The 17,342-nt window shown below is 44.3% G+C and overlaps 1 protein-coding gene across 2 annotated transcripts in view; it reads left to right on the top strand.

The window, feature by feature from the left end:
- The first annotated feature begins 8,437 nt into the window (after window positions 1-8,437).
- Window positions 8,438-17,342, top strand: part of Fras1 (Fraser extracellular matrix complex subunit 1) — a 482,271-nt gene continuing 473,366 nt past the window's right edge. For both annotated transcript variants that reach the window (XM_045144057.1, XM_045144056.1), the window contains exons 1-2: window positions 8,438-9,037; window positions 17,082-17,113. In XM_045144057.1, the coding sequence (XP_044999992.1) occupies window positions 8,926-9,037; window positions 17,082-17,113 (144 nt within the window). In that variant the 5' untranslated portion in view covers window positions 8,438-8,925. The remainder of the gene's footprint in view (window positions 9,038-17,081; window positions 17,114-17,342) is intronic.

Raw genomic sequence — 17,342 nt, 5'->3', positions numbered from 1 at the left:
GCACAACATTGTTTTTTTTATATTTGAAGCATTTAATGTAGGATTTTTTTTTTTTTTTTTTGAGACAGGGTCTCTCTCTAGCCCAGGATGACTTACTTTCTTGAGGCACTCTATAGCCCAGGCTGACCTCAAAATCATGGTGATCCTCTTTTCTCTGTCTCCTGAGTGAAAAGATTATAGGTGTTAACAACCATGCCCAGCAGTATTTTGGATCAGGCATGTTCAACTTGTGTGACTTTTTATGATGATCTCACAACTTCCTGAACATTCTATATCATGAGTTGTTGAAAATACTTCACCGTATAAATTGCATAAGCAGGGCTGGAGAGATGGTTTAGCGGTTAAGCGCTCGCCTGTGAAGCCTAAGGACCCCGGTTCGAGGCTCGGTTCCCCAGGTCCCACGTTAGCCAGATGCACAAGGGGGCGCACTCATCTGGAGTTCGTTTGCAGAGGCTGGAAGCCCTGGCGCGCCCATTCTCTCTCTCTCTCCCTCTATCTGTCTTTCTCTCTGTCTCTGTCGCTCTCAAATAAATAAATAAAATATAAAAAAAAAGAAAAAAAATTGCATAAGCAGAAATTATATCTATCTTGGAATACTTTCATATTTGAAAAGGTTATTTGATTATTAGCTTTCTATAGATGTGACAAAATGCACAAGAAAATCAATTTAGACAGAGGAAAAGCTTATTTTAGTTCATGATTTCAGAGGCTCCAGTCCATGGTCACTTGGCTCCATTGTTTTTGAACTTGTGTGAGGCAGAAATGGCAAGGAGCACATGATAGAACAAAGCTACTTGTGGAGGCTAGGAAGCAAAGAGAAAAAGGGGTTGGGATCACTACAAACACTCCAAGTATGCCCAGCTCTCAAAGATTCTACCTTTCAATAGCATTGTCAGTTCGTAATGATTCCACCAACTCTCAACAGTTCCGGGGACTATATATTTAACACATGGCCTTTGGGGACTATTTAAGATCCTAACTTTAACATTCTGCCCCTAGTCCACAAAGCCTCGTATTAAACTCAAAATACAAAATGCATTCACTTGAGTTGAGAATGGTGATATAAATCTGTAGTAATCTTTCAACTAGGGAGGCAGAAGTTGGACAATCATGAGTTTGAGGCCAGGTTGCAATATATAGTAAGACCTTGTCTCAAAAATAAAAATAAAATAAAAATAACATTCAAATCATTCCCACAGTGGCCAAAGTCTTAATAGTTATAAAATTGCTTAAATATCTAAGTTCAAAGTCTCCTTTGAGACTTAATGCAAATTCTTTGCTATAAGACTCTATTAAAATTGAAAAAAAACATAACTAAACAAAACAAAAACAAGGGACTGGATTGATGGCTCAGCAGTTAAGGCACTTGCCTGCAAAGCCTAAGGACCCAGGTTTAATTCTCCAGGACCCACATAAAGCCAAGATGCTCAAGGTGGTGCATGCATCTGGAGTTTGTTTACAGTGGCTGGAGGCCCTAGCTCACCCATCCATTCCCTCATTCTCTCTATCTCCCTCTTTCTCTTTCTATCTCTCTCTCAAAAATGAATAAAAATAAAAATAATAACAAACTAATTATGACTTCTAGGATAAAATGACACAAGGTAAACATTTCCATCCAAATAGGGAAGGACAGGGAAATTTAGAGAACTAGATTGAAGGACAGCAAAAGCCAAGAAGGGCAAACATCAAATCCTGTAGCTCCGTATCTGCCTACCATTTGGGGCATATGGTGGAGTGATGTGGGCCATGGATGTGTATGGGTATAGCTATGAAACCAGAAAGTACACCTCTAGAGGGGAAAGATGCAGAAGAAGCATGGGGGAGGGGAAGTAGGACACATGTGACATCAAAGTGGAAAGGAGGCTATGGAAAGGTAGAAGGGTGTAGGGGAGGGTCAGGGAGATAGGATCATGGGGATGAGAGCCAATGAAACAAATTTTGTCTGAAAATGTCACACTGTATGCGCTAATTTAAGATTATTTATTTATTTATTTATTGGTGGGTAGAGGTTTGAGGTAGAGTCTTGCTCCAGCCCAGGCTGACCTGGAATTCATGATGTAGTCTCAGGTTGTCCTCAAACTCACAGAAATCCCACTACCTGTGCTAGTTGAGTGCTAGGATTAAGGGTATTCGCCACCATGCCCAGCTAAATTTTAAAAGTTTTAGGGCTGGAGAGATGGCTTAGCAGTTAAGGCATTTGCCTGCAAAGCCAAATGACCCTGGTTTGATTCTTCAGGACCCACATAAGCCAGATGCACAAGGGCTTGCACGCGTCTGGAGTTCGTTTGCAGTGGCTGGAGGCCCTAGTGTACCCATTCTTTCTTTTTTCTTCTCTCTACCTTTCTCTCTCTCAAAAAATAAATGAAATATATTAAAATAAAAAATACTTAAAATTTTGTTTAAATAGAAATTTCAGTTTTCTATAAAGTTGTCAGCAGTTCTTTTTTGTTATTGCCATTACCATCTTGCATTTCTAACTGGTAATAGTTGGGCGGTGGGTATTCAAGGTGCTCTCGGTGTAACTAGAAGATGATTGGTAATCTAGTGAAAAAGAAAGTATAGAAAGCCCTGAAGTGAAGATGTTGTAGGAAAGTGTAGGTTTGTCAGGGCTTTATTTAGAAAGCAAAAGCCAGTGTAACCTGCACAAGAAAGGAATTGATTAAACGTGCTGACCTGACCTCTCTGCTTTTCCTATATTGGCTTCTGTGGCCACTTTGGCCTTTCCAGTGACCTCTAATGCTTGGCTTTCTGCCGTGTGGCATGGTAGGCACAGAGAGGATATTAAAAATGCTTAATAATTGCTGAGGCAGGGGCTTCAACCAATAAGAAAAGACACCAAGTTGAGACAATTACTATGGCTAAAACAGTGTGCTGGGGTTGTGAGGAAAATCAAACAAATACACAATAACAAAAAATATCCCCACATTTAAAAATCTTGGGGTTTTTCTTATTTATTTCAGGGAAGAAGTTTTAGGTATAAAGCATTTTTTTTTTTTTTTTTGGATTTAACCTTGCTTGTATGTGCTTCTAGTGATACTAACTGAGGAAACTTATTTTCCACAAACAGTAAATAAAGCCTTTCTTTTGTAAATCCTATCTGAATTCATAGGAAAGGATAATACACTGACTACATGAAGAACTGTTAAATCTCTACGTAGAAACAAACAAAATAAAATACAAACAAGTCAGTCTACAAAGATCCAAAGAAATACAGAAGTAAACAAGAAAAGGTGTTTCATCTCCACAGTAAGCAAAAGAAATGAGTGATTTCCAGAGTTTGAGATAGGTCACCCTTCCTATTAACACCCTCCCTACAGTGAGCTATGGGTCAGGGAGTCCTATGAGGCCCCACAAACAATGCAGGCTATTGCCAAAGCACTTGGTTACCCACCAGAACTAGATGGTAAGACCCTATTGCTGAATACAACACAGGTTGCAGTCCCAGGGCATTGAGAAATCAAGTTTGAATTGACTTGGAAGCTATCTCCCTGTGGGCTAGCTGCTATAGTGTTGAAAAGCTCTATGAAGACTGTTGGGGGCTGGAGGGGAAAGTCATCAACAGTCTTAACAAGCAGTGGATCCTGCAAGTTACAGAGTCGATCATCCAGGCAAGATTTGCCCATAAGTGCAATAGTGGCACATAAGTTATGGGGGTAATCACCTGTTCTCTGATTGGATAAAAGGCCAACTCAGTGGGAGGGAATTCATACCTGGTACTGATAATAGAGTCCAAAGCCTACAGCTTGGAAGGTCATAGATCCTAGTGGGAAACTTCCACTGTTCTTTGGCAAAATGGAGACATTATGCCCATCAAAAAACCTCCTAAATATATATGTTTATGTCCCTTGATTACTGCTGTTCTCACTTTTGATTAGAGAAGCTACTTTCACTGTTGGTAGTGAATACTGGGGAGACCCAAGACTCAGTAAGAGAAGAGCAAGCCAGTGCTTAGTACTGGATGAGTCATCTCTATCACATTGCCAGGGCTGAGGGAACAGTGTAGAGGAGGTGGTGGAACCTGAGTGCTGCTCTTACTGCTAGCCAGTGAAGCTTCTCTATGGAGATAACTGTAGACATTGAAGAGACTCAAAACTCTTCAAATCTGAAAATTAGAGGCCACTGAGAGATCAACACTAAACGAGACATCTCTATTTCACCCTCCAGGGCTCAAGGATCATTATAAAAGATGGGGTAGAAAGTATGTGGGAAAGAGTGCTTTGGAGCACCATTCCTTTGACATGAACTGACAGGTGTGTGCCCTCATTACCCCACAGAGGTTGCTGGTACCCCCACAGGACCTGCACTGTTCTGAGCCCATCAACATTTTAACATCAAAGATGGAGGAGGACAAAAGGAATGAGACAACAAGAGAGGAAGGACTACTTGGAAAGAGGAGGGTCCTCAGTGGAATAGGGTGTTAGAAAAAGAGACAAAAGAGCATAATGGGATGGCAATGTGGTCAAAGTATAGTTATGTTCATGTAGTATTTCTCAACAAAGAATAAATTTAAAAAATTGTAGGATTTCTAAAATACCATATTTCACTTGGCTGACATGTATTCAAACATTCCCTCTGGGAGTGGGTAGGAAGGGCCCTAAAACTCAAGAAGCTCAGAAAGTTCAACACTCACAGGCTTTTCTCAACAAGGTTACATAAGCAGTAAACAATTTCTGGGTAAGAGGAGACTTTTCAGTGGAGATGCCTGCAAGCTGGGCAGGGAGTTCCAGGGATGTATCCTTTCATGAATGGGTGAGATTTTTCCAGATGTATCTTCCCATGTTAGCATATTCCTATGAATTTCATGTTCCTGTAAGTACCACCCAAAGCTCATTGGTTCACCAAGATAGACTTTAGTGGAATCAGTACTTGATTTGCTATCTGCGCTCTATTTGGTATGAATAGATCACAGCATGAAGATGTTCACATCTTCCCAGCAAGAGTCATGCAATACATGTTAAGTGGGTAAATTGAACTGTATATTACCACTTGCTATATTATTCAGTTGGAATAAAAATCAGACTAGAAAATACCACTAAATGATAACCCAGTTTTATATAGAATTATCTTTAATTAAGTGGAGAGAAATGCCTGATTGTCTTTGATGTGGCTATTCTTGTGGAGGAGTTGGATGATAGCAGCACATATCAGTTTATCTTTGTACGTTATTTTGAATATTCTTTTTTAAAAAATGTAACTGTATAAAGCAGGAAGCTAAGTGACAAAAATAGTGGTGCAAGAAGCAAAGCAGAACAAATGCACTAAACCTGCAAGGACACTCCCAGAGTAGGTGTGGAAAGAAGACAGAGGAGAAACTTGCAGGAGAGTGGGATGAGACAAGATTGCACACAGAGTGATTATGTAGCAGGAAGATAGTGGGAAGACAGGGGAACGGGATGGGAGATAAAAAGGAGAGTTCCATGGAAGAGAAGGAAAGCAGAGAAAAGATAGCCTGGAGGAGTGCAGAGTGTGTGGCAAGGGTCAGCTAAACCCTGGTGGTAGCAGGAAAGGGCACACTAGAGTTTTGCTGATGGTGTAGCTAAGGAAAGCTAGGGCAGTTAAGAGTATACGGGCTCTGATCGAAGCAGTACAAGAAATTACTAAATACCAGCACGTTCCCTTAGGTGCCCTGGCCTTCCTTGTACTAGGTTGGGGCCATGTGAGTCATTTTTGCCAATGGACCATGAAAGGATGGGCTGGGACCCCGAAGGACAGAGTATCCTTTTTCATTCCATGCAGTAGTGTTGTATGTACCAGTATGGTCTGGCTACAAAAAGTCAATAATAATCAGGGTTCCAATGTCCAGGGGCTAGGATGTGATTGACAAACGAGCTTGTGCTCAGGTACTGTGATGTTTGGAGCTTGGATTTTATAGTAGGCAGAGCTGCCTGGTCTAATGCACTGCTGTGTATTCGCTGCATGACTTTTGAGCATTGGTTATTTCAGCTGTCAATGGAAATAACAGTGGTACCATCTCACAGGGCTACTGGAGGAATGATAGCAAAGTGTACAGTGTTAGGTACAAAGGATTCCATATGCCTTAGTTATTATCATTGTTTTCACTTGCAGTAGTTTGTCAAATGAATCTCCCAGGTAGGTGGCCACAAGACCAGGTTAATGTGAAGCTAGAACAGCAGGGCTGATCCAAGGAGATGTTGTGGAACATAGTAACAAACACTGTGGAATCTGCGCTATTGAAGAAGGAGGATTGAGAATATAGACTCACATATGTCTGGGCAGTGAACTGTCAATTTCTAGTAGGAAGCATGGGTTCTTTGGCAAAGCACTGAGTAATAGGATTTAACTTATAAGCTAGCTATGATTAGTTGCTTGAGAACTTTCATAAAAGTAAAATGTTCTAATATAATTTCTTTTTAAATAGGATATTATAAATTTTACTGAATTATTATAGGTTGATCCTTTCAACATTTTGGCCATCCAAGTGATCTTGGGGGGCAGAAAATATGGGACTACTTGCTTTCTTACTTTGGGTAGAAGGAAGATCATGTGAGTTGGCCAGTGTGGGCCCCTGTAGATGGCTGGTGGTGGAGACAGAAATGTTACATAGAAATAGCAAGTATGCGTGTATCAGTAGAACTCGGTAGTGCTCTTTTCCCTCCTCTTCTTTCCCCTTTTAAGAGATAGTTCATTGGCACTTAGCAAGTATAACAGATGTCTTGAATGCCATATTGTATGAACTCTTAAAAATAAAATCACATTGTTGATTCTAACAAGATCCAGTTTCTTTAAATTACTCCTAGTCAGTGGCAGCTACAAAAATGTCACATAGGCGGTTTAGGGGTTGCGTTCTGGTTGTTAGCACATGCTCCAAGCCAAGTTTGCACAGTGGGTCCCACAGTCCTGAAAAAACAAAAGTTCACTTTCTAAATAAAATGAAGGGGCGAGATTGGGGTGAAGGGGAAGATTAGGGGTGAAGAACCTCATTCAAGCTTGATATATCTGGTGGTCTTGGGGAATGAATGTTTTGTTCAGTACAAATGTTAGGGTCCTTTCAGATACAGGGATAATCAAGTCTCTGTCCCAAGCATGACAAAGGCCCAGGGGAAGACTAAAGGTGATTTGCACAAGTCCTAGCTCCTCCTGAATACTCGGCAAACACAAGACTGTCAGGAGTTCCTTCCTCAATGCCCGCCCGCCCCCGCCCACCCCTCGCCCTGGCTAAGCGGTTGCTTTATGGTGGTCGTGGACACTGAAAGCCGCTGGGATCTGTGCCTACGCCGCTCACTGGGCGTTCAAACTTCTCTCTGGCCATCTCCACCCAGCTCGGGAAACCCGGGCATCACTATTTTTGGGGGGGCCTATCGGAACGCAGCCAGCATCTATTCCATGCAACTATTACGAGCTTATAAAATGATTAAACCTGGGCCAGTTCTATAAAAGTAAGCTGCTAATACCCATTCGTGGCTGGGAAGCCAGGCCCCCACTGTTCAAGAGCGCGCCCCAGCGGGCTCTCGCTCTGACAATGATTTCCAGTCATTGACATTTGGGGGCGCAGCTTGACCCACCTCGCTAAGGCAGTCTGGTGTTTCCAAAGTCTCTCTCTGGGAGAGGTAGAGGTGCATATTCATTGGCGGGGAGAGGTTCGGTTTAAAACCCAGGCGCCACTATCCTCCCAGGCTTTGGGTAAAAGCCCCAGGACAGTCCCAAGGAGGGGGAGACGGTCAGGTGGGCCCCACGCTCTGCGCAGAGTGGAGGGTCTTGAGAAGGAAAGGTAGCTTAGGGCTTTAATTTGGCACTCCAGCCTCCAACGGACTCTCCCCATGTGCAGGGTGTGGAAGTGGCTCACAGACCTGTATTGGGCCGGAGTCAGGACCTCACCACCTATTTCCACCTGGCCCCCGACCTCCGTTGTGACCACTCTGGATCCGCCCCAGACAAAGCCGAGCTGAACTCCGGCAGAATGAATAAGGGGATCAGGTTGCTCCCTCGGCTTCTCCCACCCCCTCCCCCGGGCTCCCCTTCCCCACGTGACTCTCTGGAATCTTTGCCCGAGCCGCGCGTCTCTGGGTCCATTTTCACCTCCAGCCGGGGAGCGGGAAGGTGCGGGAGGCGGAGCGCTTGCATTGTAAATGCGGGGGTCCGCACGCGGACTTCGCTGGTGTCTTTCCGAGCTCTTCCGCCCACTGAACATTGAGTTCGGGGGGCTTTGCCAGCCTCTCTCCTTCCTCGGAGGCGTCTGCGGTTTATGGCTCCGCCTCCACTCGGGTAATCGCACCTCCACCCTGCAGAGCCGCTCGGGGCGGGGGAGGGCAGCGTGCGGAGCTGGGTGTCCGCGCGGAGCCGGCCGCGCCCCGCAACCCTCCTCCGCCAGGCGGCAGCCGGGGCGAGACGGTGGCAGCAGCGCCGGGCGCCGGGGACCATCTGCGGCAGCGGGCGGTGCGGGGCGGCTGCAGCGCCCGGTGTCCCGATCCTCGGCAGCGCAGCGCCGCACAGCGCCGCGCAAACTTTCCAGCTGCCGCCCCGGGTGGCCCAGGTCTGGCGGGCACCCGGTGAAGTGGCTCTTTTGGGGGTTTCCGGTGGAGCCCCTCTGCAGACGCCTTAAAGTGACAAGAGAACTTTAAAAACTGCTCCAGAGCAACCTGCGCCGAGCTCGGAGCGACGGATCGAGACCGAGGGGAGGGAATGCTGCGAGACCCCAGCAGCCTGTGACCTGCAACTTTCCGGCTGGACTTGGCGTCCGCGACCCACGCGTCGCCTCCTCTCAGCTCAGTGTCAGCCCACGTTGGTGTGTGGCGTGGCCCGCGAGCTTCCCCTAGTCCGATCGGCACCCCCAGGCACATGTGAGTGAGTGGGGGTACTTCTCCGTCTTTCCCCGGGACGTCCGCCCGCCGTTCCCCTCCCTCCGCGCGTCCCGGGCCCCGGCGCCAAAGCCAGCAGTCCGGCCGGGAGCCGGTTCTTGGATGCTGAATGCTGGGCGGTTGCAGCGTGCGTGCCGCGGCGGCGATGAGTGCCCTCGAAGTGTGGCTCGGGGTGGCCCTGGCGCTGGCGGCACTGGCAGTCTTGCCTCAACATTGTGAAGGTAAGAGAGAGGGACGGAGGGAAGGAGAGAGGGAGAGAGAGGGAGGGAGGGAGAGAGAGAGACAGAGAGAGAGGGGAAGGGGGGAGGGAGGGAGAAAGAGCGAGCGAATGCGAGCCTGCCGTTTAAAATGGTCATAGATTTTATAGTTCTGTGGGTTGGGTGGAAGTTTCTGGTCGTGTGGGGGGGGGGGGAAGAGGGGGGAAGGAGGGAGGGGATATCTGGAGTGGGCTTTTCCTGAGGTTCCCACTTCTACTTGTTTTGCATTCAGATCAGAGTTCCCCCGTGGTCTCCTCTGCCGGACGTGCTTTTTGGGTGGGTGGGCATCCTCTTGGGGTGGCATCTATAAGTTGGATCTTTCCTTACATTTCCACCTTAATCTCCGAGGAAAAGCATAGGTGAGGAGCGAGCAATTGTTCTCACTACATAAGAATATTTGCTTACTTTGTTCCGATGAAATAATAATAATAATAATAATAATAATAATAATAATAAATCCTCCACCTTCAAGTCCCTTGCCTCCTTCTGCCCTCCTCGCCCCAATAAATCTGCCCCAAAGGACCACTGAGGATCTTGTAACTAGCGGCCCCTAGTGTGTTCTGGACACGGGCGGTAAAGTCTCCCTAGGTCCGGGCTTCCCCGAGGAAAATCAATGGTTCATTCTCGTCTCCTCGCCTCCCAGGCTCCCGCCGGGTCTCCAACCTGTGAGTAAAAAAAACCCAGGAGCTGGGGGCGACAAGGGAGACCCCAAGTTGTAGCCCGGATATCACACGCAATCTCGGCTTAAGCAGCAGTAAGTTACTAAGTGAGTCAAGAATTTCGGGGTGGTCGGAGGCCCAGTCCGGGGACGCGAGGCTCTGCCTAGTCCCACCTGCCCTGAGCACCACGCCGGGCGCCCGGGGTTGACGCTGAAGGAGGGGGAAGGGAGCGGGCTGCGCCCCCCGCGCGGCTGGGGTTTCCTCCCCCGGCTCCATTCATTCATTATTCATCCTGCTGCGGGAAGAGTTCACCTGCCCTGTCGCAAATCCGAGCCGTTGAGGCGGCTTCGCGATCGCGGGGAGGCGGGTCGCTTCCCCGCGCCGGCGCTGGCTGGGGGCGGCACCCGGTGCGGCCCTGCGGTGCGCGGCCCGGGGCTGCTGGAGGCGGCTGCAGGACCGAGCTCAGGCAGCCTTCCAGTCCGCAAAGCGAGGCTTCCTCCTGCCCAGCTTCCACGAGAGAGCGTCCTGGCCTTGGAAATCCACGCGCGCAGGTGGGACATTCCTGGCAGGTTAAAGAGCTACCTCTTGGATTTATGTCCAGTGGGTTTCATCCCCAGGAGCTCATGGGCCTGTGCAGCCTTCTTCAAACAGAACAAACCTGAAAATGGAAAAAGAAAACAAACATACTGTGTATGTGCATGTGTGTACACACTTTAAAAAAAAAAAGCTTGTAAGGTTTAATTATAGCGATTAACCAAATGGGAGAGGCAGACCAAGCTGTACAAAAACCTCAACCTAAGACTTGGAAAAAAATATTACAATTTCACTTAGCTACAGTTTCTTATTTAAAATCATATCCCAGCTACACAGAAAGTGTGCTGTCGCTTCTGGATTGCCCACTGGGGTGCAGTTGGAATGAGGCGCTTCTCAGAAGCAAATCTCTTGAAATGACAAAAGTCATTATTATTAAGGGGCTACAGCATATGCTCTTTGGAGGGTTGCTCAGTGAAGCTGGCAAAGTTTAAGACCTATCATAAGCATCTGGTGAGTTAGTATACGGGTACTTTTTCAAAGAGTCTTTGGAAACTTTGCATGTAATTGCATTCTCTAGCCCTCAAACTGGATCGCTATACTTGGAGAGGTCTGCCAGTGTCCACCCAACTCATAATGATGTGTATCTAGTATTGAATGAATACAGAGATTTACCGAACATATATTATTTGCCTGGCCAGGTATTTTACATACGTTAACTCACTTAATTCGCTAATTATATGATATCTGTCCCCCAGACAATCAGTTGTCACCTAATATGACCTTTAGTTTGGATCTGTCCCTTTGTTTTTTCTTTCGAAACTAAGAGACTGAAGTCAGAGATGGAACACATAAAGTTCTCAGAGATTTCCTCAATTTTTTATTATTAACCTAGGGAATGATTTTTTAAAAACACCCGTGCATGCCCAGTGGATGGGCCCGTGCACTCATGGTTTGGCCACCAGCTCATGGAGAGGGTTTCTTTTTAGAGCGCTACAGAGAACAAGTCATCCGTGCAGCGTGCTGGTTAATGCCTTCCAAAATCACACTTGGTGTAGGTGTGTACTTCCTCAAAGGCTGTGTGCTCACTGAGGAGTCAGGAGGGCTCCCAGTTACTTCTGTGTCTGCAGCCTAGCTCCCAGCGCAGTGAGTACTCAAAAACATTGGTCAGATGAGCAAGTGCTACCAAATCACATTCTTTTGAATGAAGCTTAAATTGAGTAGCTGCTATGATTAACTAACTGCCTGCCCTTGAATGAACCACATAACTTCTTTGGATTGTAGTTCTGTCACTTACTAAATGAGGAAGCCCATTATGTAATGACTTTAAAATACATTGGCTAATTATCAAATACAGAAATAAGAGGTTACAACTCAGTGGTAGACCACTTGCCTAGTATGCTGAAGGCCCTGGATTCAATCTCCAGAGTCTCAGCCTGGAAAAAATAAGGAATTTGCTGAGGCTTTTTAGCTTCTAAATTTTATTTATTTAAATTTTGTTCTTTTGTTATGTAGAGTCTCGCTCTAGCCAAGATTGACATTACGTTATTAATGATATGTCGTTATTCCCAGGCTGGCCTCAAACTCACAGTGGTCCTCCTACCTCTGCCTCCCGAGTGCTGGGATTAAGGTGTGCAACACCAGGCCTGGCTTCTAGGTTTTATTTTAATTATCAATAAAAATGAACTTTTATAAGCAAACTGTTGGCACTGTTATTTTATCTTGCCTCATCTTGCCACGCTGATGGAATTTGAAGATTTAAAAGGAGTCACAGGGAAGCTTCTCCTATGTCTGCTTTCTGAATCAAAGAAACTGCAACAGCATTTTCTGGAGATACCCACCTGGAGTGGTGCTCACTTGTGGATCTGTGATCCCAGATAGAAAGCTGGTGTGTGATGGGGGAAGACATCTTCTGATTAGAAGCTAAGAGGACCAAGCCCTGCTTTGTATCCTATCACTTCTCTTGCCATGAGATTTTAGCTAATCCCACAACCTCCCTGGTTTTTCCTATAAATGCCATTAACAGATCACACTGGAAAGATCATTTGACTGAGGATATGTTTTATTTACTGGTAGATCAGCATTTTGGGTTCTGCATTTGTCCAGAGACTCTCTTTGGTGAGTAACTCAATACATAAAACTCACTAATAGAGACGACATTGGCTGAGCAAGTATCCTCTCTTCATCTTTGATGTTATAAACCTTTCTCTGTTGAGAGTAGATGTGTCATGCTAGGTCTGGTGTATGTGTGTGCAGACACCAAAACATACAAGGAAAACCCCCACCCCCATGTAGTACTTGCCCTTGAAAGGGTTTACACATCCCCAAATTGTTAATATTGGTAAAATAACAGTAGGGCAATGAGAGCATTTGATCTTTCTTGGATTTCCTTAAGATTAAAGTTCTATTGCTTGCAGTTGATTGATACTGACTGCACCTTTGCAGCTTTTGGTTTTTGCAATCTGCTAGTCGAGCTAATGAGGCAATGTATTATGATAGGTTTTTGTTTCTAATACATTGCATTTCCATTCCAAGATATCACCGAGTGAGGACATAGCTATCCATATTCACTGTTATGGACTTGGTTGGCAGTATCATTCAATTTTATTCAGGCACACATAGTCATCAAATACTCCGTACCGCTTGGCTCAGAAGAGGGGAGGTGCCACCACATGGCAAAGCTGGGTCCTCATGCCAAATCTTATGGTAGTTCAGAAACAGTTGGCCCATTTTCACTTTTACTACTCTATTAACTGATCTGAATCCTGGCTGACAGTACTCAGGACATGAGCTGTCCTGTCAGTCCAGAAATGATTCTATTTTAACGATTCCACAGTGTACCCAGCCATATGCTAAATTATAACACAACATAAAGCTTGAACATTTAAATGCCAACTTGTGGCTGCTTGTTCCTAATGAGTCATATTTTTGTGATACCCCACTCTCCAAATCTCTTCATATCTTAATGGTGCTATCTGTTATGATATCTTTCAATTAGTGGATTTGACAATTTTGTGGCTCTTGAACTTTTGAAAATTCACTCAGTTTTCCAGTTACTGTTTGTATGTTGGATAGTTTCCAGATTTAAGCAAGTACTGGTACAAATTATATCTCAAAATTTCCCTGAAAAGATTAACTTTTGTTGGTGTCTTATAAAGGAATCCGCTATAGTCACTAAAGGGCTTCAAAACAGACATTGTGTTATGTTATGTTTTATGCAAGAAACATTTTCCCTATGTGACCTGCAAGAAATGCACTGAGCACACAGGAAGAAGAGTGCCCAGGATCAGGACCTCCTCCTCCTTCATGGTGCTGTATTGTGGAATTGCTTTTTCCTGCAGTATAGGACTCAAATTACTCAGCATTTTAGCTGTATTTGGTATCCTAAAACTGGTGATAGTCTTGCTTTGAGAATTCTAGTTCCCATTGTGTCTTATTTTTTCTCATTTTTCCTGTGAAGACTTACTCTTCACCTAGGTCTCTACCATCTCTGAGAATTCAGCTAGAGTTTGAATTTCCTTTAAAGTTCAACTACAGCCATTAAATACAAACCACAGTTGTTCTAGCATGCCTAACGATAAAAATATGAGTGGAGGGAGTAACCATTTTTTTTCCATGTTCTATGACTCAGTGGATAAGTGAAGGGGCCTCTCTGCACTCAGCACCCAGGACCCAATGCCAGCAAACTTCTCAACTCCATCTGCTGGTAGGCGTGCAGCTTGCCATAGTGTGGGGAGAAATATGCTTGCTCTGAATGACCGCGTCTGGGGCTGGGTGGTGATAAATGTTTGATTGGACTGGGCATCACACTGTAATGCTTTATTTTCTCCCAAGAGCAGAAATGAGGCTTTGAAAAAACTATGTTAATGGAGGCTCATCCAGGCAGCTACCTTCTGGGTAGAATTGTGTTAGGAAAACCCTCAGATGGCAACACTTATTTCAATTGGCATTGTACATCATAGAGTGACCCAAATCAAGTTGTTTTCTTTACCTAATGGTAGAATTTACAGCTACACACTGTTCGGTTTGGGTCTGTACCAGATGTTTCATTTCACCAGGTAAAAATATGGTACCATTCTCAATGCTGGATTGTTTTCAGGTTATTCCATCAAAGCTTCCTAAAATGGGTTTTGATATCGATATTTGATTACTTCTTATGGGATACCTGATTTTTTTGGAAGCTTATTTTGTAAGACAACACTGTAGAGAAATAGAATTGTGATCACATGCCCCATAATGATGTTTTGGTCAATGATAGACTATATATTTCTTGATTATACTGCCTGGTACTGTCTTGGTATCTTAGTTTGTGTCATTTCACTTTGTGATGCCCACATAATAATGGAGCCTCCTAGTGATGGGTTTGTTGGAAAGTATCCTGTAATGAAATGTATAATTTTGAATAATTAATATAGGTTAGCAAATTTTTAAACAGTGAATTGTGTTGATATATACATAAATATATATTTGAGACATACATGGTTGTTTTATACCTATGAGCATATATATCTTCTTATAATATTCTGTAGAAATACTGTATTTGAAACAAAATTTCTTAAAAATAAGTCAACCAAGACACATTTTCTCCCAATATTTTATCTCGAGTTTTTATTATTTGAATGTCAAGGACATGAACATCATTGCAATGTATTAGCCCACAGAGATGTTTGATTCAAACCCAAGTGTAAATAGTCATCTTGGCTTTTGTAAGGATTGTTCATATCATGTTTGTCAGAGAAGGTAGGCCAGTCTTTTGCTGAGAAGTAATGTCTTTGGGATTTCTTGGGGTGGCAGGCACTGTAGAAAACATGTCCTTCCTTCTTCAAATCCATCCATGGCACATTGTCAAGATGTGCTTACTTCCACCTTGGTGTGTCCTCACTCCTTTGACCTATTTTGTGTCTCAGTTACTAAGAGTAGTTGGTATTACCTGCACATCTTTTTCCAGGTTCAATGGCTCCTATTGGGCTGCCCAGAAATTGGTTGAGAATATGTGTGCACTTTAAAAAATATGGAATGCAATTTTACACTGTTCTCAAACATGAAACTTAGTGATTTATTTTACAACATGCCAGTTATTCAGAATATAAGCTAACCCAGTCAAATGGATTTCTCTTTTCCATTTAAGAAATCATCTTATTATTATTTTTTTTTTCATTTGGTGCCTAATGACTGGAAAACATAAAGATGTAGCAGTTCATAAACAACCCATTAGAAAAAAAATGGAGTGAAAAGAATTTTGGAGGTCAGGAGCTCAATAGAAGAGTTCTTTTCAAATGACTACTATCTGTGTTTGTCTCCTGTGAAGCACCTTGACCTCTTCAAAGAGAAACATGTTATACTAAAGGTGTGAGATGGGTGTTTCTGTGCTAATCTGATTCACCAAATGAGCTCTTTCTCTGTGAAGGGGTGGGTGGCAAGGAAGGAGAAGCAGACCTTTTCCCGAGTGTGTAGAGTGTGGTGGGGCTTATGCACCATCCCCCCCCCCCTTTTTGATCTTTTTTTAAGGTAGGGCCTCACTCTGGCCCAGGCTGACCTGGAATTCACTATGTAGTCTCAGGGTGGCCTCGAACTCTCGGCGATCCTCCTATCTCTGCCTCCCGAGTGCTGGGATTAACCATTTCCCTTCTTTAGCAAGAGTGCCACAAGCATGGCTGGATGTGCTTACAGTACCACTACCTGGGAGTCTGAGGAAGGAGGATTGCTGTTTGGAGCTAGTATGGCTTGCATAGTGTGACTTTGTCACATCAAAACAACCATAACAACAATAAACAAGCCCCCAACAAAATAAAGTAATAAGAACCCCACAAGGCAGTATGCTAGAATGAATTCACCAATAAGTGATTCATTCATACAGTGCAATGATTCTCAAAGAAGGAAAAACAGAATCCTGTGCAAGGATGGGATCAAGTTCAAGGACCTTGCATAGACCAAATTTATCTATAGGAAATGAAAATGAATGAAACATTCAGACATGAAAGTTTATCATGGAATCCGAAGTTGGCCCCTTGGGTTGGTCTGGGGAATTTATGTAAGCAACACGTAGGAGAGAAACTTGGTAAATAAATTAGGACTTGATTTTGGTGGTTTTCTGACTGATTGCAAAGGATAACACTATATTTATAGTATGCAGTTAGAAATACATTTACCTTTAAAATTCAAATAAGGGGATGGAGAGATGGCTCAGCCATTAAGGCACTTGCCTGCAAAGCCTTAAGAGCCAGGTTTGATTCTCCAGGTCCCACATTAGCCAGATGCACATGGTGGCACATGGGTCTGGAATTCATTTACAGCGGTTAGAGGCCCTAGTGTGCCTATTCCCACTCACTCTCTGTCTCTAATAAATAAATAAAAATAAAAAACTCAAATCATATGTTTTGGATGTGAGGGCAATCTGGCTGCGACATCTGTCACCCCATTGATTGCCAGGGTTGATTTGGCTGATCTGGCTGGCTGGGCGGGTGTCCCCTTCCTCCCTCACCGCTCCGTGTGCGTCTCTCCCGCAGCTGTGCGCTGGGTCAGAGGAGGACGGGTCTTCAGTCAAGGGTATATGAGTAGCTACGCTCCTTTGGTAGAACCCTCAAACAAGCTCTTAAATAATATGTTTTAATCATACATTGTCTCATGTGTATCCAAGAGATGTTATTTTGACATATGAGGTCATTTCTCTAGGGGAAGAATGTTCAGGCTTTAAAGATTTTGGAAAGAGCATCTTGCTGGTTTTCGTGCATGTAGAGTTAGCAGTATGTCCGCTGGAGCAGTGTCTGTTGGCTCCTCATGCATCACTTTTTAATTCTTGCTTTGTTTTCTCCCCACAGGTGCTTGTCTCTACCAGGGTTCCTTGGTGGCGGTAGGTCATTCTTCATATATTTCTTTTGCCTGTAAGATGCTTGAGTGTGGTGACTGAGTGAGTGAGGTGATCCTGCCATTATAAGTATGTGTATTTTTTTTGCACAGCTTGAGGATTATTCCTCATCCTGGCAGCATCGTGCTCAATTATTTAATACCTTTTCTAGAGTGAATTAGTTCCATTTGGATACTCAGGTATTGAAAGAGAAGTTCAGATACTCTCCACACAA

This window comes from Jaculus jaculus, chromosome 2, assembly GCF_020740685.1.
Source record: "Jaculus jaculus isolate mJacJac1 chromosome 2, mJacJac1.mat.Y.cur, whole genome shotgun sequence".
NCBI lineage: Eukaryota > Metazoa > Chordata > Mammalia > Rodentia > Dipodidae > Jaculus > Jaculus jaculus.
Note: the sequence above shows the minus strand (reverse complement) of the source record. Positions and strands in the feature narration are given on the sequence as shown.